Raw genomic sequence first — 26,501 nt, forward strand, 5'->3', positions numbered from 1 at the left:
TGGGATTGATTTTTAAAATGCATTTTTTTCAGATGATTATGAGAAGCATTACTTTTTCTTACATGTATCTGTCTTCTTTTGTCTACCTTGTGTTCAGTCAGTGAAGAGACACTGACAAGCTCACTGCCGGCTTTACACGGCCAGACAGAGAATCAGACTGCGTGTCCGACTGATTTAGCACAGTATTTCCTACTGCATCAGTTTAAAGTGACTGTGCTATGCAATTTGCAATTTGTCCCATGATATTGAAGAAAATCATCTGTTACCATTTCAGTCCATTTTGCTATCTATTGGGGAGTGTTGTTGGTCTTTGTCTGCTTAAATAGTAAGGATTTGTCGGGGTCCATTTGATGAGTAAACGGATACAGCTCGGCTTTGTGGTAATTCTAAAGGAGTCCCCACTCTGTTTTTACCTGTTGAAATAAGACAGAGTTAGGTCCAGATTTGTTCGTTCTCATATCAGGATTTATTAGAAATGTCCTGTGCCATTCCTAAGGATCGGTATTGGGGCAAGTTAAATTTTTTTTTTTGGGCCAGGATAAAACCAAAATCCAATCCCTCCATTACTGAAGTTTTCTTTGTTTTGTTACCTCAGCCTGTTAATGTTGGAGTTTACTGTCCTTGACTACAGTTAGTTCTAAAGTTTGAGAATTTCACTGCATATGCGAGTCAAAATTAGGGTGTGAGATTGTGAAAAACTATTTGGGTGCACCAGTGAGTTACTGTGAGTTCAGATACTGAGGTTGGCAAAGTGCACTGATTTGCTAAACGCCCAACGCTAATTATCTGCTAAGAGCAGTGAGCAAAAATATTCAGGTAGCTGCTTCTCAGTTTTAGCCAGCTCTGACCATCACTTTCACCACTTACAACACAGATGTCTCTGGCAGCAGGTCAGTTGTCACCAGTTAATGTTAATTCCTTCAGTAAATTGATGGCAGAACAAAAGTAAACTTGTCTCTTGTCTGTTGAAAGTGCTCTCCTAAGCCTGTGTCTGTACTCAGCCAAAGATTGTTTGTAATTGAAGAACCTTCACTCTGTAACAGCACTATACAATGAGATTTGACTGAGTGTTTCTGTAGTTCCAACAAATCCAGCAGTGATACGTTGTTTCTGTAGTGGGTCGCATCACATCAATTTCAGGAATTGCATTCTCCTAGTTAAAATTTCATTCATATCATATCCATAGTTTAATCGTATCAATTTAATATTTTTGAACCAGGACCTTCAGTCTTTGGATCAAGGAGCTTGTGAAAAATAAGGGGTCAGCTTAAATTTTCCACAGCTGTTCAGTCTATCAGTTACATATTTTATCAACATTTAGGATATATAAGCCTCCAGAATAAGCTTACGAAAAAATTATGGTGATTTTTAGCTGTATTTGATGTAGAGCTGCAATGATTAGTCCAATAGTTGATAAAAGAATTGACAGAAAATTAATCAGCAACCTTTTTTGATAATTGGTGAATTGTTTTTTAAGCAAAAATGCCAAATGTTTGCTGGTTCCAGCTTCACAAATGTGACTTTTGGACCACGCTGTATATGATAGTAAACCAAATATCAAGGGTTGTGGATAGTTACTCAAATAAAACATGCAAATCAGTAATGGCGTTTTCACCAGTTTCTGATATTTTTCAGACAAAGCAATTAATTGAGAAAGTAATCAGCAAAATAATCGATAATGGAAATAATTGTTAGGTCTAGCCCTAATTTTATATTTTCTTTAACTTCAAATGCTTAAATGTTGTATATTTCTGCATATAGATGTGGAAAGAAGGTGATTATAAATAAAGCTTCCTGTACCTTTACGTACAAGGGTCACAAAAGCCTCTTTTTCAGTTCAGTATTAAATACTGTTAATGTTAATGTTATTATTGTTATTATACTGTAAATGAGTTAAATACTGTTAACTGGTAACATTGATTCTGTTAATGTTATTAGTAACACCTGTGCTTTTCCTACTGTATCAAACTGTCTCGTGAAAAAGGCGTATTGTCAAAAATTCAGCAGTGGAAACCAACTTATTTAGACCTATAGAGGCTACTTCTAGTTCTAGTTAGATTTCGTAGCAAATTGTCTTTCCTTTAATCCCAATTCCCTTCTGTCACAGCGGTTCTTTGCCTGGTTGAATGCTTGCACATGCATACGTGTAGAAGCCAATTAGAAACCTGGTTAAGCATGTATATGGCCAAGAAATCTGCTCTCAGGAGAAATGTACCTTACCTTGATTATGAAATTAGGTGTCTTGACATTTATGAAAACCACGTACTGCAGAAAGCCTGCAGGAGTCCAGTTATTTAAGTGCATGTAAATACACTGGTTGGAAGTTTAGCTGGGTAGGAAGTTACCTACTGAATTTCCAAGTAAATTGATAACATGACAATGTTATGGGCTGTAGTCAACCAAAGAAAATCATGGCCGACTGAAAGTGCACAGACTCTTCAGCTAAATGATTGGTCGTTGGGAAATAAAAATCTGCACGTCATCTCTAGATTAACTAAATCTGTCACAGTGTGTACTGAGTGCACTCTGCCTAGTAGCCTTATTACCCTGAATGAATTATAGATAAAAATAAAAAGCTAGTATTTGCAGCATATTAAATCATTTTAACCTAATTTAATACTGAAATGATAACAACAGACTCAGAGTCGACCAGCATTCACCTGCCCATATTCAAATGATTTTTGAAAATAGAACTATATCAACTGGTGATCTCAGCACAAGAACTACTGAGGAAGATATGCTCAAGCCTCAAGCATTAAACACTGAAGTTTAAAGCTTAAACACTAATGCAGATGTTAGCCTACAGCTTTTAGATGATATGCCATGTTGGTTGTTGAGCTGTGATATGCAAACTGCTGTTTGCTAAGTTTACACTCTCCTTTAACAAAATGCAGCCACGCCGATGACTTCTTTGACATGGTTTCAAATAGTTTGGAGCCGATTCAGAGTAAACGTTCAGTAAACGTTCATAAATGTTAAATAAGTTAGACCTAGTAGTCTCCATTAGGTTTGTTGAGTTAAAATGGGGGTGTTTTCAAAAATGTTTTCCTGCGTTTTTGTTACACAATAGTGAGTCTTTGTGCTGTGGTCGGGGAAAATCCCAACTGGTATGTTTACTTTCCATTACTTTATTTTCTTATGATTCCATTGTTGAGCATTTTGTATATTGTGGCAATCAAAACACCAAATTTTCACAGCATGAACTAAGTGGGACTGTCCAGGGTGATAATGATAAATGTGCATGTCCAAACAGTGTGAAAGGGCTAGTTAGGTCACCTTAAAATACACTGATTAGCTAAAACCGGTATCTGGTTTTAATGTTTTGGCTAATTGGTGTAAAACCCTGGCAGAAAAGCAAGGTAGAGTTTGAAAAAGTGACTAAGCCGTGGTCAGTGCTGCAGTAGAAAGCTACACGTTTTCCCTCCCTGCTCCTCTGCTGTGCTTACTTGATATTCCTCCCCACTGTTCCTCTCCTAAGATCCACATGAACGGTTTATTAAAGGGAGTGTCTGCACTGCTAACTTTCCATCAAAGAAATGTTGTTATCCTCATTAAATGTACAATCTATGTTCACTGATAAATATTTATCAGGATTACACATTCTTTGCCCCAGTTTGATAACTGACAAAACCGACAAAGCAGCCTGTTTGCCTTGTGTTATATAACATTAAAAATTACTGCACAAGGCAGTAATGAAATTGGAGAAATGAACTAAAAAAATTACTTAGTCTCTCTGCTTAAATCTAGGCTAGGCTTCACACATTTCTCCCCCTTCCTATATCCTTCCCTCCTTCCTTCCTCTCCTTGTATTTTTATATCTTTCCTTGGTCTTCTTCATTGTCCCATTAAGTCTTCCCCGGCCATTAGGTTGCTGATGGTTGCCAGTTAGATCAGCCCAGCATAGGGCACAGCATTCCTATTTGGTGTAACCCAGCCAGTCCCTGCACTTTCTATTTTACTCTCTTGTTACTCATATTTCTGTCTCATAGCCTGTGTGTTTTTTTTTTTGTTTTTTTTTGTGCTCCCCTTCTCTCTGTTTTTCTTGTTTTCCCTGTCACGTGGCTTGACTCCCTGTGGAGCAACAAGCCCTTACATGTTAGCCAAGTAGTGACATGAATGGCAAAGTGAACATATGGGGTTGTTAGTGAAGGAGTAGTAAATATCGTATTTTACCCCTCTAATCTCCATCTATTTTGCTTAGATGAAGAGATTAGAGAAGTCTAAATAAATCTCCTAAATAAGGAGATTGATCTGCATTGCTGATTGGAGGCTGGTGACCTGGGTGACTACAGGAGAGTGACCTGTAATATTTTAGGTCAGTTGTAGGAACTAGAAGCATTCATCTTAGATTGGGAATGCTACAGTAAATTAAACTAGTGAAATCTTAAAGCAGTGTTACAGACATCTGTTTTCCTTTAGGGTTTTCAGTGGGAAAAAGTGTCCCACATAGAGCTGAGCTGTAATATTATATCACAGTATATTTTGATTATGCAATGACTACACAAAATACTTATTTCTGATTGCTGGACAGGTGTCTGTTAAAATTGAATGTAGTATTTTGTGTAAGGATGCCATGGAAAAAAAAGCTGGTCAACAGTTTGACCACTGTTCAAAAAGAGTGCAAAAGCACTGAGGGTAACCATAGCAACAATATTTGAATACAACCTACCTTGTTTTTCCTTGTTTTTACCTTTCCTTTGGTAAATGGCCATAGCATAAGCATGATAATACAGTTATATGCTAAAGTTTGGCCATCACTGGGCAAATTACATATTTTGTTAATAGGAAAAGTCAACACCTGCAGCAAACAGACACTAAAACAAGGCTTTCTTCAAACTTTTACATCTTATTAACCTAAAAAATAGAAAAAGATTAAACAGCAATTTTGGCATATAAAAAAACGTTTGGGACTCTACTGAGTCGGAATATGGTAACACCTCCTGTATCACAGCATCCAAGCACTTTTTGTAGCCAGCTAAGAGTATTTCTATTCTTGATTTAGGAATTTTTACCAACTCTTACTTGCAGATCACTTCAAGTTCTGAGAGATTTTAAGGCTGTCTTGTGTGCAAAGCATGTTCAAGTCAGGGCATTGTGAAGCAGAGTCCTGTTCTGGATTGGGTACTTGAGGGCGTTTACCTACAAAAATGGTGTGTATCAAGTTCAGGTACAAGTAATACAACGCACCTGCAATAAATCCTACCTTCATGCAGGTTATAATTGTTTGTAGGGAGGTGTTGATTTAAGTGTATGATCTTTGGGGAATGTAGTGTGTGGTGCCGTTGAACTGTATTAGATTATACAGAGGGGTTTTCTGTTATTTATCCTACCCTCACTGATATGAAAGGGGTGAACAAAATAAAAGAAAAACCTGTCAGTTTAACACAATAAAATTCAACGGCATCACAAACTGCAGCCTCCAAAATGATCATAAAGTTGAATAAACACCTCTCTAAAAGAGGAATACAGCTGACTGAAAGCAACAGGGAATCACTTTGGATATGTTGACAGATGAAGCTGGCAGCGCTTTGACAACTTTTTATAGCCTTCCCCTTATTTGTAGATTGCAGTCCCCGTCTGCTAGTGTCTAGTGCCCGGATGTGGTAAAGCAGCAGGGTGGAAAGCGGGACGGATGACATTTTGTCAAAACAGCTTGGTTGGTTAGTATTTCAGTTGTATGTAGGCTGTATCAGAATAAACTGTCATGTAACTACTCGACCAGAACAATGCATAAACATGTGGACATTAACTTCCAAGGAAAGAAGGCTGCTGATGCTAGCACTGCTAACGCTAAACACACGGTAAAAACCAATATGACTTGAAGTGTTTCCTAATTACATAGACTGTGGTGGCCAACCAGTCTAATTTATCCTGCCACAGATTCATAATGTAACAAAAATATTTTCACACTGCTTATAATAACATAAAAGACCTATAACGTAATGTTTTGCGCCATAGCTTAATTGTAGAGCTGTGCACACAAACACACTGACAGCAGACTGTGTGTTATAGTTGGACTGGCCACAATAAGAAATCCCACCACAACAGCAGGCTGGTGGGTCCTGGGAGCACCCCCAGAGCGCGCACGTGTGTGTGTGTGTATGTGTGTCTATATGGGTGTGTACACACACACACACACACACACACACACACACACACACACACACACACACACACACACACAGAGACACACAGAGACACAGAGACATATGGGGTTAACAGGGCAGATTTTCAGACAGTCTCTCCTAGAAGGCATTCATATTGTATGTGATTATTCACATGGAAGGTACCGAAAATAGTTGTGTAACAAATCAAAAAGGAGAATTTAAGAGAGAACTTCAAACCCATCCTACTCTCTCACCTCAAATGCCAGATTATTAATGTCAGAAAGTCACGTAAATTATTGTGCACAGCCCCTCTTCAGCACTCATTGCAAACTTCAGAAGATAAATACAGTGTATTTCTGTGTTTATGAATGAGACATTGATCTGCACTTAAAAAATAGTCAATACTATCTTTTCAGAGGTTTGGAATTTTGGAAACTGATTACTGGCAAATTTTTTTGGAACACTCAGTACAAGTGTCAGTGCTATTTAGTGTTGTATGCTAAACTTAATTATGTGCCAGAATGATGGTTTACCACATCCGGCCACTAGTGTGGGGAGAGGGGGGCTGCTGTCTGCCAGGTCTTCAGCCTTGGCTAGTGGCGGGTGGCTGCGTTATACCTTAGATGCAACAGTTAACTGGCATGGTACATTAATAAAATATTATTAATTACTTTAACTGAGTAGTATTTCTGCTGCCGAATAGCGATGGTAGCAATGTTTAATCGTTTAGTCAACTAATCACACATATCCCTAATAAGTAAGTAAGTGTGTGTGTGTGTGTGTGTGTGTGTGTGTGTGTGTGTGTGTGTGTGTGTGTGTGTGTGTGTGTGTGTGTGTGTGTGTGTGTGTGTGTGTAAACATATGTTAGTTTTATTGAAAAGGGAAAATCAAGGGGTTGTTGTTTATTGACTTTACAGCAATGTATTTCACAGTTCTAGTAAGCAACTTACAGTGAAGACACCGCTTGAGTCCGTGCCACTGTCTGGTCAGATGTGATGATACTCTGCTACATGTGCTGCAGACAGTGCTGAGAGCATTGTAAACAATAGAGTTGGAGCACGCTCTCCTGGACATACTATGTGATGACCAATATTTTTCTGCATTATGTTCCGTTTAAAAAAAAAAAAAAAAAAAAAAAAAAAAGTGCATATCAAACAATATATAGATATGTATATATCGATATATGTGTGTGTATATATATCTATATATATATATATATATATATATATATATATATATATATATATATATATATATATATATATATATATATATATATATATATATATATATATATATATATATATATATATATCGAGATATAGATATATATATATATATAGAGGGAGAGAGAGAGAGAGGGAGAGATATACATATAAATGTAAAAAAACTGTGATATGCCAATTGGTCGGGCTCTAGTCAAGAGCTGGCTGTGAATTTCTCTTTCAGCCTGAGAGCCAAATGACAAATAGGACAGTCCTGCCCCAGAAGCAAGACTCCTGAAAACATATTGCGTCTTTCATCATGTGGGCAGCCACCCACCCTAGATAGGCCTGTGACCACTAATTTAAGAAGCAAAGCTCCAGGCCTCTCAATGACAAGCTGCAGTTGCTCTAGTTACTTTACATGTATTTGCAACATTTTTCCACAGTTAGACCCAGCGTGACCACATGGACCTACATGTTCTACTGTGTTCCATAATGCAAATCCTTATTCTTTGCTTAGCACTCTGATGACTGTGATGGCAAGTCTGTCACACAGCAGCCTTGTATTGGTTTCAATGACCTGCTTTTACTATGAGGATACATACAACAGAGCCAATTACACCACTATTACGCTGAGTTATTTACTATAAGGAATTTGAACTCAGTCTGAATGGACGCTGAGTATAGAAGAGTAAGGATACATACAACAGAGCCAATTACACCACTATAACGCTGAGTTATTTACTATAAGGAATTTGAACTCAGTCTGAATGGAGGCTGAGTATAGAAGAGTAGGGATATAGGCCAAGACAAAGTGAGTGGATGAGCAGCCTGCTTATGCTGTGAGATTCTTATGGTCTCAGTGAAATTTAAAGAGAGAGCATATTATTCTCAAAAGAACGATCAGTCACATCAGTAATACAGTAAACAAAATACAAGCAAATACATTTTTTCATATATAAGCCCACAGCACATATACATGCAGACACACACAGAGACAGACTTGCTGTATTGTCTGTATTTCTCTAAACCTCATGATTTTTTGCTGGTATTGCAGAGGAGCCAGTCCACAGTAATCACAGAATAGCAGTCCTCAAGCCAAAGCTGAAGTGATATGAAAGGAAATTGACTCTTCACTCGGCCGAAAATATGATAGACAAAAGGAGACACTTAACACAGTTCAAAGCCTCTATTAACAGACCAAGAAATTTGATAAACACAATTTGGACTTTTATCATATTTTATGGATTTATGGATTACAAAGTAGTCAGTATGATTTTGTTTACCAAGTTAAAGTTGTCATGCTAATATGTTGTTGACATTTGTAGGAAAATATTGTTTAGTGTCATAAAACCCTGCTCAGAAAGCGGCTTTACAACATTGCCTTGGAGTAAACTCTGTTATCTATTTAATGTTCCTTGAGAGTTTCTTCTCAAATTTAAAAAGATATATATGTGATTTACCTTTTCTAGTTTAAATACGCCAGCTTGTCTCCTGTAAGCTCTGTGCCTCCAGTTTGGAAGAATCAGTATCTTTTCAATATCTTGAAAACCTACAGTGTTAATATACAGTGGTATGTGTGTGCTTATTAGACACTATGTATATTTTGTAAGCAGTAAGTATTTAAGAATTTGTATTATTGCAACCTATTTTATTTTATAGAATCTTACAAATAAGGGTTACAAGAGGAAAAAGTCTGAAACTGAGATGAACTAGTAGGCCTGCACAATTCCCTCCACGTGATGTGGTCAATAGCCCATGCTTCATCTGTGTGCTGTGTGTGCAGTAAATGATAGTTTGCAGAGCTGGTCTGTCTCATCTCCTATGATCTGCTCTAAAGGCACTCAGATGTCTTGGGCACCTGGTTGGAGAAGTAAAGCAACTCCTCATAAAATAATCATCATGACTGCAATTGGCTGAGACAGTGTTGTTGTTAGCCTGTTAGTGCTTCTGACTGACCAACCAGCAATGCTAAAATTGAGCTCACACCAACCCAGTGAACCCGACTTACATTTACGCATAGCAGTTATGTAAATTCTGTAGTCCATGACTTTGTGGTGTCAGATTGACAATTTAATCCCGTATGAGAGATGTAAATGTAATATTCCCAAAAAAGAGGTAGAATTATACATTTTTGTCTGGGTTTATCACTCTGTAAATGTATGCCAAAACTGGACATTCCTTGACTTAAATTGTCAAAGGACAAATAAGCTTAGAACCAGTGCAGTGCCGAACTTTCAGCTGCTCCAAATCCTCGTTGCATGCACACACACCCTTCCTCCTTAGATTGCAGCTGCAGGACCTTTTTTGACTGGCTTCGAAACTCCCGAAAGATACATTTTCTCAATGACGATGTGACTGAGTCTCCTCTTCAGGGGGGGAGAGCCTTTTTCAGTGTGTTGTGTCAGGTCTCCAAGCTAACCAGTCAGCAAGGTAAGCACTTATGGGAGGCTTATGTGTTTCCCTCAAGCCCAGTTTAATTAAATTTCACTTAAAAAGATGTTTGAGGTGTAATTTTTCCTCACTGTCATTATCGCTGGTATTTGAGGCTGTCTTATATTTTTACCTGTGTTTATTTTACCAAATTGTTTATCGTCTTTGTATTGATTTCAGTGTAAAGCAACAAAATGCCTGGTAGGCAAAAGAGGCAGCACCGCGTGCTGAGATCTTTGAACATGAGTGAATGGACATAGGAGAGAGAAGAGTGAAAAAGGGGAAGGTGAGCAGCCAAACACTACAGGGATCCTACTTCTCTGTTTGGTTATTAATCTGGCCCTATGTCCACTTTGTAATAAAAGTTTTTCCTCTGTTTGGCAGGGTTTAAGTTACTTTTCCAAATCAGAAAGGAAGCACTTGTTCAGGTCATGAGACCAGTTCTACTCTACTGTGCACTCTGGCAATCTGTATGCAAATCATTTTTACCCACTCAGACTTCCAAACTCTTTAAACTCTTCTGCTTCTCTATGCTGTGTATGTGTGAATGGTTTCCTATTCCTATTAAACAAAAATGCTTGTGGTAATCATTTGCTAACCTTTGTTTCAACAACTGCCCCAGGTATATCAAAATTTACTTAGTTTGTAATGAATCCAAATTGCAGATGAGCGATACATTTTCACATTCCCGCAAGTAGCTATTTCAAGTGGGGTTATTTTCATTATTGAATACCCTGGCCACTCTTATCTTGATTACTTTTTGGTCTATAAAATGACATCTTTAGATCGCTTGTTTTGTCTAAACAACTGTCCAAAACCCAAAGACATTTAGTTTACTGTCACATAAGACGAAGAGTAGCAGCAAATTGTCACAGTTGAGAAGTTGGAACCAGAAAATTTCCGGCATTTTTACTCAAATAGGGACTTTTACAATTGACTGATTCAGAAAACAGTTTAACTTTGTCAATCAACTACTCTCCTAATTGTTTCAGCCTCTAATTACAAGACGAACACATTGATTTCCTGAAATCATCAGTATTTTTTATGTTAACATTGAATTATATGTAATTTGTAATGGCTACTGAATGACTCAGAGAATGATCATCCAACTAACTTTACAGAGCTGTTTAGCCTCTTTAGCTTCTTAGCTTTTACATTGTTGATTTTTACAGCCTACAAGGTCACTGTGTCAGGCCCAGCCGTTCTGATCAACCCTGTTTATAGCAGCTGCAAGGGCCACTTTTAGCTTATTATCTGATAAACCCACCATACACTACCTGCCAAGCGCTAAAGGTGTGGATGTGTAAATAGGCAAACATTTTGATAACATATCAGCCATATTAGCTTTATAAGGCAACAGTATTTCAGGACTCATTTGTGTGGGAGTTCCTGGGAGTACTGGGGCCTCTTGATTGTGGAATAGATCCACTTAGAAACCGCACTGGACTAAGTGCTTTTCTACAAGGAAATTACAAAATTGAACAAAGCCATATGGGCTGGAACGGCACACAGTACAGTTTGATGTAAGGAATCAGCCTAACATGATGAGATGACGGGAACAGGAACCATGCTAGTATGCTCCTTTTTAAAGGTTTTCTTCTCTTCAGTTCAGTTCTTCAGTTTCTTCTCTCATCAGTTTCTGAAATGGATTTGAGGTGCAGAGAATCAGACCATGAAATAGGCTACTAACTCGAATTACTTTTTTTGAACAGGGTTTTTGTGCTTGATATCAGCCAAAAAAAAGGGACCATTTGAAAACACATTGTGGCAGCTGTGACAAAAACTAGGAGTTATTCACTGTTTTGCAGTTGGTGGTAGAGTCTAACCTGACACCTACCAATAACAAGCTCCTCTCTTCTCTTCTAGTTTTTTTTTAAGTAAAAAGAAGTAAATACAACTCGTGCAGCAAACATGTTAAAAATGAGCCTTTCTTCAAATGTTACTGTCACTGTTACTTTTTAAAATTAATTTAGAAAATAGAAGAAAAATAAACTAACTGGCATGTACAAAAGTGTGGGCACCTTTTTACTTGTAAAGCCTCATAACTTTATTAACTCGCTAGGCCTTAATTGACTTGTTAGGTTGAGAATTGTCATTGGGAATTGTCAGCTGATTACAGTTTTGGAGCTTGATAAAATTCTGGCTCTTCAAATCTTGTGGTAACACTCAACAACCATGGCCTCCTCTAAGCAACTGATTGAGGATCTGAAAATGAAGTTAATTGATGTCTAAAAATCAAAGGAGGCTACAAAAAGATATCAGAGAGCTGCCAGCTTGAAATTTCCACTGTCCAAAATATCATTAACAAATGGCAATTAAGGGGAACTGTGAAAGTCAAGACAAGACCTTTCAGATAAAGTTGCACATCTGCTGTTAGAAAGGAACTACAGGAAGGTTTAGATGATACAGGAGTGGTGATGCACCATTCCACTTTGTAGAGTTGATGCAAAAACAGAGGTAACATGGAAGAGTGATTATGTGGAAATCCTACTTGTGACCTCATTGCAGAAGTCGTTTGAAATCTACAAAGCAACATCAGGATGAGCCAGAGACATTTTGGAAACAAATGCTGTGGACAGATGAAGTCAAAGTGGAGCTCTGTTTGGGGGAAAAAAAGATTCATTTGATGAAAAGAACACTTTGCCAGCTGTTCAGTGTGGGGGTGGAAATATTCAGCATTGGGGTTGTGGGGCAGGCAGTGGCACAGGCAATATTGCAAAGATAGTGGGAAGAATGGATTCCACTAAAATCAGCAAATTCTGGATGCAAATGTCCTGCAGTCAGTCAAGGAAGTGAAACTGAACAGAGGCTGGCTTCTACAACGGGACTATGATCCAAAGCAATCTTAAAAATCCACCATGACCTACTTCAACAAACCCAAGCTGAAGCTTTTGGAACAGCCCTCACAGTCCCCTGGCTTTGTCTATTTTTCTATTTTTTTAAGTTCATGAAATAAAACCAACAGTGCATTAACAATTGGAGAAAAGCTCATTTTTTTAACATCTGCCTGCTGCAGGGGCTGAATTCACTTCTTTTTTATTTCAAAAATCAACAAAATCTGAAATTTGCCAAGGGTTTCCCATAGTTTGCATACAACTGTACATGCACAACTTTGTTTATTTCCTCAGGCGGTAGCAGTGATGTTGCTCTTGCATCAGAGGAGATTGAAGCCTCTCTTCAGCTTCAGCTGTGATGATCAGACCAGGACCTGGTCGGAGCATCAGATCAATAATGGGCCTACTTCTCCCTGCTTCTTGCATAACTGAAGCAAGTTTTCATTATAGCTGGTCTCGGGGTAAAATAAACAGTCTCTTATTTGCTTCTGTTTCTGGCCAAGTGTAAGACCATGTGTGATGAAGTATCATCTCTGTCCTTCTTGTCCCATGCTGCTACCTCCACTTGTCTGTTGTAGGTCAATTTAGTCAATGAATAAAGGACGCCCGAATCCTGCAATAATTTACACAATTACGATCCCTTTTCTTATCTATAGCCTTCTAGGTGCAAACTGAGAAGAAGGTTTTTTAGGTTAGTTTAGTTTGTAAACAGTTTCATCAGATGCATTTGGCTTATGAAAAGCACAGGGAAAGCTGTGGGTGAGTTGTATAAACATTGGTTTGGACCTATACTTGCCCTTGGGTGCTGTTTTTTAATAAGCCAGTCATATTTCGATGCAGTCATACTCATTGTTTGTCCTCACTTACCCTCGTTTAGAGCAAAATAGGATTTGTGGGAATCTGACGAAACATCACCAGATCTTAATAAATGCTTTTGTGAGGCCCCATCCTCCTCCGGGCTGTAAACTGGCTTAGTTTTCACTCTGACTCTGCCTTCCACACACCTCCTGTACTTTACCAAACCAAACAAACACTCTTACACTCTTTTTCTCTGTGTTTATATCTATGTTTATCTCTTTCCCTCTCATGCATAAGTTTTAACTTCTCTCAGCACAACTTATTAGCCTTCATTTGGACAATTAGCTAATGGAAACCAACAAACCTGTTTGTCTCAGTGCAGGCCAGAGGGATCTTCATTCCTGCTTTGTCTCTTTGCTGCAGACACATTGTACTGTCATATTTTCCACCTGATGTGTTGTTGCATCTTCTGTTGAGCTACCCTGACTCTCTGTATTGATGAGATATGGCTTCACATCAAAATAAACTAGTCTGTCAGCCCCCTATGTGGTTGTCCTTCTGTTCTGATCAGTCTTCCTCCCCATCCAACATTTTGTATAACTAGCTTTAATTTAGAGCTTGAGAACTATTTTTGCTCCTGGGTCCATTTCAGGATCAATTCCTGCTCCCAGTGGTGTGTTGTTTATCAAAGAATACACAGGTATAAACATTTGTGCTGTAATTGATATTTTATTTTGTAGTTCAAGTAACAATTTTCGGTAGTGATAATTTTAAAATTGAAAACACTCTGTGAACCTTTTTTTAAATTAATCAACTGTGAGCTCATTAATCTGTTATTTTTCTATTACCAAGACTAGCTAGTCTTTGTGCGGGAATGAATCATTAGTTGTAGCAGTAGTGCAAACAGATATGAACTGCATACATTATCTTTGTGGTGAAAATCCTTAGGTAGCATGATGCTTTTGCTGGGGCTTTAAACAAATTCCATTTGATGTACAATACTTTTAGTGAATTTTTTTTTAAGTTTTGCTGTTGATAATATCACAACATTTATATTGGAGTATGGAAGTTCATTCCTTTGGAACTTTATATGTAACAAAATAAGCTCAAAAGTCCACTTACAATATGTGACTGCATCCGACTGTGCCATTCATTGTCTTTATAAGGCTAACACAAGTAGTTGATTAACTGAGCTGATAGAAAATTAAATGTCAGCTATTTTAATGATTGATTTAGGTCATTTTTCAATCAAAAATGCCAAATCTTCAAAACGAATGAAACAAATCCAAGACGTCCCCTTGGATAACCAGGAGAGTGAGATAGGCTACTTTATACTACCTGCCAATTCCCAGTTGTTCTCTCCTTCCACTCTTTTTCCTTTGACCTGGCTCTCATTTTTTCCTGCAGTCCTCAATCACTTCTTCCTTCCTTCCTTCCTTCCTTCCTTCCTTCCTTCCTTCCTTCCTTCCTTCCTTCCTTCCTTCCTTCCTTCCTCTCTACATCTGTTTTTACTAATAATCTTGTCTCCTCTCTCCTCTTCTTTCTCATCTTCTCCTCTTCCCGTCCCCTCTTAGTAGATCACATCTTAGCCAGGTTTCAGAACAATACAACAGTTTACAATCCATATACTATCTTCATGGACTATGAAATTAGATTTTACTTAAATGAGGCCATTGAAGTTTGGAGATGAGTGATTTAGGGGATTGTTGTTTGCAGAGTCAGGAGAGGAGAGCCTCATTTCTTTCATGTTTGTTGCTCCCATCTCATCAAGCTGTCAGAGAGCCCAGACCAGTTACACAACATGGCTGCTTACACTCCAGCGAAGGCCAGATAGGTGAACAGAAAAGGCTATTATATTTTCTATTTCTATTTTACCCTTGGGTGTCTGACCCCTGCCCACTCCTTCCTGTCCCTTTGGCTACCACTCTCCAGCATGATATGAAGCTCTATATATTTTCGCTCTCTGACCCCTGCCCCTGGTCCTGTGATGATGTGAAACTATGGTTGTCTGTGCCAGCTCAATCTCCCTCTCAGTTATAATACAGAAACCTTAATTTTGACAAATGTTTCCTCTCTTCCTCTGTTTGTGTCTCGTCGTGACTCCATGCTGTGCTAGTTAGCTGAATGCTCTCATCAGTAAGAGCTTATAGCAATACGGTATTATGCATACCTATATACGAAACATAAACACCTAAATTAGGTAATTTTCTCAGGAACCTAAGTTCACTCTTAAACTATATTGTGACTATTTTGTTGTGTTGTAAAGCCTGATACGGGTAGCCAAGTGACAGGTATTACACATTAATAAACTGGCTGCTGACTCTATGTGGACTGTTTTTTCTGTGTTACAGCTCCCATTGGTGGTTATTTTGCTTCCCTGCATATATGTACACAGTTGACTGAAAACAAGGACACAAAAAAAGGTGTGATTGGTGGTGTGATTATAACGTTTGTAAAAGGTTATGTTATCTAATCCAGTAAATTTGTCCTCTTTGGACTACTAACCTATTTACCAGACTTCACTCCAGCTTCCACAATTTACAGTGAATCTTATTAAAAATTGTGGGCTCACAGTGCCTTCCAAATAAGACTCAATGGAGCAAAACTCAACGGGACATCATTATGCAACAGTGCAGTGATTTGTTGAGAAATTACATGAGCTAGTACTGGAATTCAACTAGAGCCCTACTAGTAACACTTGTAGAATAATCTACAGATGCACAGTAGGGTAAGTATTTGTCATGGAGTCAAAGGTTATGGATGTTGACCAGCAGTGATTACCAGGTGAGTGAGAAGATAAGTTGTTAGTATAAAGTGACTCTTACATTGCAATTAGTTATTGTCATAGTAAAGACTTGGTTATGCTTAAAACAAACATGCTTCACACACTTAGTCAATTGCTGAGTGAAGTGGGCGTGATTGCCAGTTTCAGAAACTTTGAGGAACTGTAGGGCGCACACGCCCACCCTTGATTCCAAGGTTGGAAAGGTGTAGGGGGAGAGGGTTTCAGATGCTGTTTAACAATCTGACAAGAATTTCATTTGAAGCATACTGAACTGGATTTGGGATTTTGTAGATTTACTGTTTTAATAGCCTAAAATTGGGCAGCCTGATAGCAGACCGTATCCAGACCCCTTGACTTTTGCATCCTTTATTGTGTTGTAGATTTAATTTTAAATGGATAAACTTTTGCCACTTTGCCCTTTGTAGAAGCCGATTTGGCAGCAATTACTGCTTCGAGTCTTCTACAGTGTACAGGTACATTCCAGTCTGTGGCATGCAGAGTCTCATTAGCTTCCTGTATCCACCTCTTCACGTTCTTGTGGTCACAGGCTGCTGCTAGAGGATGGGTGTGTAGGTGGGAGTGAGAAGCGTCAGGTTGTGGTCTAATTTGCCGAGGGGTGGAAGGGCAGTGGAAATGTATACTGAATTAAGGGTCTGGATACTTCTGTAAATGAGAGATTTTATTTTTCGATTTAATACATTTGTAAAAATGTTTTAAAAACATGTTTTCACTTTGTCATTGTGAGTTATTTGGTGGGGCTTGATGGGCAAAATGGCAGTTTTATCCATTTAAAAAATTAAATCTACAACACAATAAAGTGTAGAAAAAGTGAAGAGGGTCTGAATACTTTCTGAAGCCACTGTATAAGGGGACAGATAGTTTCCCCAAGACCACCCTTCTTTAAAACATTGCCCTAGTGTCCCAAAGAATCTTTAAACTATAAGAATATGTACTGTTTTTTTATCTGCCCAAAATGATCTTTTTTCTTAAGTAGTATTACAACATGAAACAGTATATGAAGCAAAAAACTTAAGTCTCGTTGGTTTGCATGACAATGAGGAAGCTCAACATTGGCTCTGCTATAGGAGCTGTATATGGTTAAAACAGGAAACAGTTACTGTGGTACAGCAAACATCCTTTGGGTGGCACTGTGTTTAGTAGCAGCGCGCTGTTCGCTCAATGGTGTCTTAAACAAATAGTCGCTCTCCGCACATTATTCTCCAAAATAAAATTGGGGGTTTGAAAGATGGGATTGGATAAGGACACTGTGTCACTAAAGCTGTAGGAAGTGATGCATCTCTACATGTTTTTCAATTAAATCCCATTTACATCTTGTTTTGAAAAGCAGTATGTACCAGAGTAATTTGTCTGAAATGGATGAACATGTATAGAATAAGATGGTCTGGTTTATTAACATTTTGTAGATTAAACAATTTGATAAATTAATAAAGAAAATAACCATCACATTAGTTTCTTGATACCACCTCCTGTCATCCCCTCAGAGCTGTGTGTTTTGCAGTCCTCCTGCGTTTGGCTCCCTCTCAAACCATCTGAAAGCAGCAGGTTGCAGGTTTACCCTGCAGAGGCTACTGCCTGTCCTTGGAAAATATAGTAGTACGTGTCATTAAAAGGTGATGCTGCCCTCAGTTTTGCTGCTGTTTGGCCATCTGCCATGTTTAAAGATGCAGCAGAGCGATTGTCAGTGTGCACGCAGACGAGAGAGGGTTGGCAAGGGGCTTGTTATCAGAGATGATAAAGCAGAGTGGTAACTCCCACCTCTGACATCAGCCTGCCTTAAAAGGTGACCAAAGATGTGAAAATATCTAAAAGGAGATTCAAATGTGAAATGGACTGCCTCTTAATCTTTACTGCTGAAACAGATACATAAACAGTGTGTTTTTTTTGGGGGGGGGGGGTTTGTTTTTTTTTGCCTTATTTGAGACATCACCTATCAGATTTTAACTAAAGCTAGAAGTTAACCCCCAGCCTCACGTCTGCACTACAGCTTTTTAAAATCACCAAGGGGTGATGGCCAAAGGGGACACTTAAGTTGCCGTCAAAATAAAATGATGTATTGGCCTGCAATTTATATACACAACTAAACAGGGAATTGAGTTTGTTTACTTTCATGTACTTTATACAAAAAAAACTGAGTACACCCCTGGTCAGTATCACTAAAATGTTTACATTTTACAACTTTACAAGTCCTGTCCATTTAATACAATTTTGTTTTTAGCCAAAGCCCAAGAAGAATGAGGCCAATGAAATGAATGACTAATTAAACTATAATGAAAGGTCTGAATTAAAAAACCAACTGCAGCAAAAGTCAGTTCATCCTTTGTTAGTGAGATTCCATTCTTTTATTTTTAAAATATTTTGTATGTCCGCCTTTATTTTGAGGATTTGATCCTGCTGGACATGGATGAAACCAGTCTTGCACAAATCTGTGGAGAGATGTTCTGCTGTTCTTCAGATGATTCTTTTCAGCTGCTCTGTGCTGGACTGGTTTTGTTGCTCTGCCTTCTGCTTTAAAATACTCCAGAGGTGATCTCTTGGAATCAGGTCAGGGGACATACTTGGCCAGGTCAAATCTTTTGACTTCTTTCTACTTTACAAACTTGTATGATTTTTGCATTATGTTTGGGATCATGGTATGTTGGAAAACTCCTCTTCTACCAAGTTTGTTGAGGCTGGGAGTCATCTTTTCATTCAGTATTTGGGTATAAAAACCTGGATTGATTTATAAATGTCATCTCCCCTACACCTTTTGCACTAATGCAGCTCCATATCTGCACAGTCCCAGCTCTATCTTTCACAGTCGGCACTATGGAGTCACTGTGGTAGTCCTGGCCTGGTCCATGCCAAACATGCTGGACACCATCTGATCCAAACTAATTTATTTTGGTTTCATCTGAGTCGAGAGAGAGGGTTTTCTTCTTGAATGCCATCCATAGAGGTCAGCTTCATGCCATGTCCTTCACACTGTCTAATCAGTCAGTGAAACAGCAATTTCCACAGACAATCCTTGTGCCAGTTCTTTACCATATGGAGCCATGTTGCATTAGACACAACCCAGGCCAAAATTTAGAAAGCTTTGGTGTTCACGGGTTCTTTTATAACCTTGTGCAACTAATTAACCTCAAATGGAAATCACAGGTGTACTCACTTTTGTTGCTTTGAGGTTGTACTTTGGTGCCCATATTTTCAATGTGGTCTCTCTAACCTGTTTGTTTTTAATATTACATAAGATCAAAAACCCCAGTTTTGTTGTATACTGTATCCACATATTTAAGTTAAGCAAAGAGTACTATAAATGATCTTATGTATGCAGCGTCAGGCTGCTTTGGTGATTGGTCCAAATTATGCTTGCATTTTTAGTGAAGCCAAAATGGGCCATGTGGTAAAATAGATTTACCTCAGTGCAATGACGGTTTTATCTCTGTGTCAGAATTATTTACAGACTTTAATTTGTCCAACAAATACTTATTGACCTAATGTCAATTGACTAAGCATGATTTCTATTTATTCTGCTGTGCTTTGCCTCTCAAGATGTATTAATATTTAACTGAAAAAGCTGCAACTAATGGAAGCTTAGCGCTGTATTTGGTTTTGTACTAAATCTCTCAAGCATAGTCAGCAATATATTTAAGCTGAAAACTGTGAAGAAGACAGCACATTGGTTTCTCTCTGTGGGTTTGAACAAATGGCCATCTGAATATATTCCACTCTGCTCACAAAAGCTATTCGCTGTGAGTGAATAATGAGAGTTTATCCAGCCAAGAGCAGTTCTATACACCTTGTATTTGTTTTATTTGTTTATCCTCCAGGTACAGGGATGTGCCTGACATAAGAAAGACACTCATCACTTGGTTTCATACCATCTAAGAATGCTTTGATCAGGCTTTTCAGGGCAAATACTGACCATTAAATTAGTAATTAGAAGAGGCCATGATCTATTCCTTATCGAACAACTATTGACAACTATTCCAGCACTTTTCTTACACTCCTTATAAAACAAAAGAATATTTTGTTGTATCCATTAATGCTATCAGCCATCTGACTTTTAAGACCACAACGTAGCCACTTACTTCCATCTTGAGTCCCAAAGTCTTTTAGTTTTGGGGTTGCAAAGCTTAATCAGGAGCTATGGAGCAAGAAATTGAAGATCCCACTCAGATACTAATTAGTTGGATTACACTTTCAATATATAAAACTTTGATACACACAAAATATAATTCTCCAAAAGCCCATTTCCATTAGAAAAGAACTTTTGAAAGTCTGTCACTTTGAGCTTTCAGGTACTAAGAGCCCCGTAGGTGCCCCATTACATCTCCAATACCATGTATGAGTCCTAGTTACTAAATTCTCTGGACTATGACAGAAAAGTGTCTAGCGCAGTGGCAGGGGCATCTGAAAATGTACCAAACTCTTTTACTAATTTACAGGCTGAGTAGAGTTTTAGAGTAGGAAAGGAATCAGAAAGGAAAAGTGGACAGACAAATTCAACATGCACAGTTGAAATATACCAGGATTTGTTTGGCGGCTGCAGTTTCATGTCCTTGTCTCACTCAAGAAAGGCTAGTTAATCTATTTCTCGTTTGTCTGCATAAAGAGATACCATATGTTTTAATTAGCCTATATCCCATGTGTGAGACAGAATTTTAGTTCATCTGACCTAAGCTGGAAAGGGTTCAAGAGCCCGTCAATCAGAGCATCAAGTTTGGGTTAGAGTTTTTTTTCTGTCTACGTGCTGACTGAAAGCTTTAGGATACTGCTAGTTTTCCTGGACTGTGATTGTAAGAGGAAAACGAGAGGCGTTATGTCAAACCAGGCAAGAATCAGAGCACCAAAGACACAATGGATTGTGTGTGTGCGTGTGCGTGTGTGTAGGCACTTTTTCTCCCGCTCCTTTCCTTCAATCAAATAACTAAGCCTCAAGAGTGAGCATGAACACCCAGAGCCTGTACCTGCAATCTAGCAATCACTCTTAGAGAGGGTGACCAAGCTCTACAGCTGTCCCTCCATCAAATTCCTGTTTTTCATGGAGGGACAGTTTGTATTGCACTCTGAGCTCTGGGGAGAAGGAGTCTAACAGTCTGTGTCTGTGGGCTAGGGGCTAGATGCAGGATTTGTACAACAGCAGTGCTCTATCTACCGACCTGTCGAATTATAGAAAAGGCTGTAGTTGGATTGTTGTTCTTAAAGTCTCAGTGGTTGTACTGAATTACTTGAGAAGTAGAAGTTAGACAGAAGGCTGGGGAAGAGTGAGAAGTTGGAGGATAAAAAGGTAAAAGGAGTGTCAGAAGAGCAGTGCAAATAAAGCCATTACAGAGAAAATTTGGATTAATCCTTGTGTCTGCTATGCTGTTAGTTTGCAGAGGTGTGGAAGTTATTGACAGCAGTTACCCCAACAACCTTTCAGTTAACGGTGATTGGTTTTTCAGCAGATTACTGCATTTCTCTGTCAACTAGTTACATGTAGACTTGACTTGAGTATTGTATTTTGGATCTCCCTTCACCACACTATGGGCCTTTCAGTCATATGCAGTGAAAACCTCTTTGTAATGATGTCCTATACTGATGGTATCTCATGAACCAAACTAATTGCAATCCTACTATTTAGCAATGATCCCGCCTTCCCAATCACCTTGGGTTATTGAACCTCTGGGTCAGAGTTCATTGTTACGGGTGGTTGAACCGCTGTATACCTGCCTGCAAGTCTATTTCTTCTCTTTACTCCTTTTAGATCCTGAAATCAAAGTATCAGACACTGTGGTGAGGAAGTTCCCACATGCAGATGCAAACATCCCAGTACCATTTTCAATTTTAAACATCTCTCTTGTTACATCGATAGTACTTACAGCTGGCAGTTGCTTGCTAGCCATGCCACTGATGTTGCCAGGGATTTCCAGGGCATGTCTGTAAATCTTCTCTTTTTATGCTGTTATAAATTCAGCCTCAGTCTTGCAGTTTGCTGGTAGAAGTTATTCTGGGTTTCTTCATGTTGATATCATTTCATCAGTTTACCTCTATGGGATTTGCAACTTTGAAGTCTTTTCCATGCTGTGACTTTGTTGTGACATAGTCATAACTTCTAACCTTGTTCATAACTAGGACTTTGAAGTTTCTTCTGTTGTATATTTTTCAGTTCTGCAACTTTTAAATTCTGTTTACTGCTCTAGGTTTAAGCTTGTTTGATGTCAACTTTTCTGGCACAGCTACAGTAACTTGGCCAACCTACAACAGGTCATCAGACCAGCTTTGCTCAGGTTAATTATGCCGAAACCCATCATTAATAGATGTGCTTCAATAAAAATAATGTGTATAATTATAAGATGTTTTTTTCCAGATAATCAAAAAATATTGTGTTCTTTTAATTCAAAGTTCAGAAAATGTCTCAAATATCAGACTTTTTATGAAGGTTGGTATTCACTGTGATTTGGAGCAGACTGAATGAAAACAACTGCATTAAAAAATCAAAATGGTTTTATCAATATCCTGATCGTATAGTCTGCCAACTTCAAAGAGGTGCAAACTCAGATTAAACTGGTGCAACTTTGTCCTGTATACTTATCTTGTTAGTCAAATTAAATCTGAAGACTGGCTCATTAAGTTTATATTATCTATTTCTATTTCTTACACTATTTCTATTAATGTTGATAGAAATAATAATAAGTAATTTTCTGTGTGGTAGTATTTCATTATTTGACATTTATTTCTACAATTATCTGGGCTTCCACAGCCCTTCGAGTGTCAAAGCTGGTAATTTAACACACATGAGAAGGTGAATCCGAATAATCTAATCTATAATGATTCTAAGGTCATTTTAAGATATTCCAGATGCGTGTAAATGCACAGCGTTGCTTGAAACAGAACCAAAACCCTCTTGGTCTTATTGTTTTTGTCTCCACCAAAGTTTGACAGCTTTCACACAAACATGAACGACCTGAAACAAATGGGCAAAGTTTTTTTTTTTTGTTTTTTTTTAACTGAAGCAATAAAGTAAGTTAGGAAAATACCTAAAAATTATTCAAAGTAGAGCTTAAAAATATCCAAGAACATTATGTATTGCATTTGGACAAATTTACATTAAAAATAATTTTTTAATCAATTTTGTGTTTAAGGTTGATGGGTTTGGTCAAAGATGAGTGATTGCTCTGGTTGAAACCTAAAGCCAGACTCAAGCTTGGTCACTTCAATCAGACACTAATGTTCTTTGTAGCTGCTCTGTTTGTTTTGGTGTCCTGTCTAACAGCCCTCTCTGTGCCTCTGTCTCAATGTTGCAGGTTTAACTACAGGTCAACTCACCACCTCACCACCAATGGCTTTTATGAGTTCCTCAACTGGTTTGATGAGAGAGCCTGGTACCCTCTGGGTAGGATAGTAGGGGGCACGGTGAGTGTTTCTTATGCAATTGATGGAAATGGATAATTATCAATTTTGATTATAATACTATTAATGAGAAAAGAAACACATTCAACATATTAGTTAGACCTCAAAGATTCATGCTGTGTGTTTTGGTGAGTGACACTGAATGTTACAACTCCACAGGGTACCTTTTTATTTTGAAGTTTAAGGGCTATATTCAGTTTAGGAGTGAATCGAATCAACGTTTGTTATGGTTGTAAACAGTCATTTATTTTTGAATCAGACTCTCTCTATACTCTCTGCAGCCAACATGGTGTAACATTTACGCCCCTCAAGGCAACAAGACAAATTACAGATGTTATGCGACTTTTCTTTCCACAGTTTCCTCGTCTTTTGTGGATGTCTGACCCTCCTCACAGTCGCTCATATTTATGTTTCCAACGTGTGCATTTTTTCCCCTTGTTTTGGCCTTACACATATCAGCTACTGTTGCTGTCGCTTAATAGGATGATTGTGCAGAAGAGACTTGACCCAAATGCAGAACAGATTCATTTATCATGAATTGTTTATGAGTTTGTCTTTATTGTCAGATTTTTTTCATGATAATTAAGATCGTTTTATAGCCCAGCCCTAGTGTAAGCACTTCATGCCTCAGCTCTATCCTTTTCTTTGTCCTTATTTCATTGGAGTAACACTACTGTGACGAATCTTTAATTAACCTCTTAAACTCACTCTCAACCACACATTGATTGTTTTGTTGGAAATACAGCAACATTAGCTATGCAGATAATGATGCAGGCAGGCTAGTGAAAGCACATTCTCTGTCCAGTACCTCTGTGAGCTACCAGCAAGCTTGTAATGTGATTTTTTTTTCTTTTTTTTTTTTTTTTTTTCTCCCTACCGTTGAATTGCTCATTCAAACTGTTAATGATGGCATTTTGCAGTCACAGCAGTGAAAAGATGCATGAAGCAGCATTTTCAGTTGTTCAGAGCTCTCACCAACTCGTCAATGTTGGTGCACTTCTCATCACGTCAAATACGTGTTATATGGGGGAGAGACGAGAAAAGATTTTTTTTTTTTTGAGTATTCAGACTTAATTAATAACTCTTGACTTATAAAAACCTGTAAAACTAGAGAGCCTGAATAATTTTTGCCGCCCTCTTCCCCTCTGTTCCCCTGCTCCTGTAGGTGTACCCTGGCCTGATGGTCACGGCGGGCCTCATCCACTATGTGCTCAACCTCCTGCACATCACTGTCCACATCCGGGACGTGTGTGTGTTCCTGGCCCCGGTATTCAGTGGCCTGACCTCCATCTCCACCTTTCTGCTGACAAGAGAGCTTTGGAACCAGGGGGCGGGGCTGCTTGCAGCCTGCTTCATAGCCATCGTCCCAGGCTACATCTCCCGCTCTGTTGCTGGCTCTTTCGACAATGAAGGCATCGCCATCTTTGCCCTGCAGTTCACCTACTACCTCTGGGTATGCTTGTACAGACTTTATTAGTCTTCCCATATTCTTGTCCCTCCATTATGCTGCTCTGTATAACTGTTCCCATTACTGCCTCAACTGCAATTTAAAACTGTTTGTCTGCCTACATTATCATAAATGTGCAATAATAAATATTGTAGTATTGAAAATAGATCAAATAACTATGTATAATGTGAATGGCGTTGCTCTAAGTTACGAAACCCAACTCAACCCAATTATCACCCAACTCAGCAGTGTCCTAGCATGAAAATCAGACTGCCATTTTGTTTCACTTTATTATCCAGCCTAACGTGACATATCTTTCCCTTTGAAGTCAGTTTCAGTTGATATATATGCTGCAGTAGCAGTTGCTCGGAGTAGTTAAGTTTGTTTTTCATGCAGATTCAAGAAATGTGCCAATTTTAGTGAGTTGTTAATTCTGTTAGTAGACTTACAAGAACCCGTGTTTGCTGCATTGATGACATCCACACTAATTGCAATTTTTGCAGAAATTTTTCTGTCACTATTTTTCTGGCTCCAGCACAAGAAGATCCAATGTCTTCTTTTTCTTCATCCTGCCAACAAAGCTGTGATTGGTCCTGTTATTTTTTACAAATGGAGAAACATATGTCAATAAAATGAAACTTAACAACAAGCAGAACAAATCTGGGAGGTAATGTAGAGATGCAACAAAATCAATGAATGTAGGTTTAGAGTGGAAGATAATTGATTGTTGTTGATGCAAGTATGAAGTTAAACCTGTATGTAAAACTAGATAAAGGAAGTGTTGAGAGAAAATCCCACAAAAGCACTTCTTCACATCTCTACTTTCAGATATTTCCTAATGCTACTGGCAGATAATCCCAGTAGCTAATATGGTTTATTTTAACCATGGTAGTTGCACTGACCATTGTGCTCCACAAATCATTCTATTAGTCCGTAAAGTCTCCAATGTTTTTACATGATACACATTAAAATCTTTAAAACATTGTTTATGTTGAATAGTGATGGAACAGTTTGCAATGACAGATGAGCAACGAATACCCATGTGGCTATATGGATTCTTGTTATTCCTAGTGAATTAGATCAACTATAACATTTCATTTATAGCACTAATATTGAAATAAAGATTCATCTATCCCAGTTATAAAGCGCTGAAGCAACTAATAATTGTGGGTATGGAGAGATGGGAAATAATACAAGGTGATTTAAAGATGAAGATTAAGCATTGTTTTTCTTTTTTAAGCACATCCTAAACAAATCACACCAGGATTAAGTAACCCACACATATTTACATACACAGGACTGGAGATCCTGGATATGCCTGGGCAGAAATCCAGACAACTTTAATAATGGTCTCCAGTGAATGCATCTCCCCTCCTCTTTTCTTTCACTCTTAATGGCCTGTCCCACCCCACCCCCAACCACCCCACCACGAAACTGGATGTAGATTGGACCCTGTGTGTGTTTGTGTGTGCTTGTTATTGATTAATGCTGTCCTATGTA

The 26,501-nt window shown here is 38.3% G+C and overlaps 1 protein-coding gene across 1 annotated transcript in view; it reads left to right on the forward strand.

The window, feature by feature from the left end:
• The window catches only part of LOC120783884 (dolichyl-diphosphooligosaccharide--protein glycosyltransferase subunit STT3B-like), a 76,990-nt gene that overhangs the window by 16,976 nt on the left and 33,513 nt on the right, over positions 1 to 26,501 (forward strand). Inside the window, exons 2-3 of the mRNA XM_040117233.1 lie at positions 23,449 to 23,557; positions 24,720 to 25,007. Coding sequence (XP_039973167.1) covers positions 23,449 to 23,557; positions 24,720 to 25,007 — 397 coding nt within the window. The remainder of the gene's footprint in view (positions 1 to 23,448; positions 23,558 to 24,719; positions 25,008 to 26,501) is intronic.

Source organism: Xiphias gladius, chromosome 22 (genome assembly GCF_016859285.1).
Source record: "Xiphias gladius isolate SHS-SW01 ecotype Sanya breed wild chromosome 22, ASM1685928v1, whole genome shotgun sequence".
NCBI classification, from domain to species: Eukaryota; Metazoa; Chordata; class Actinopteri; order Istiophoriformes; family Xiphiidae; genus Xiphias; species Xiphias gladius.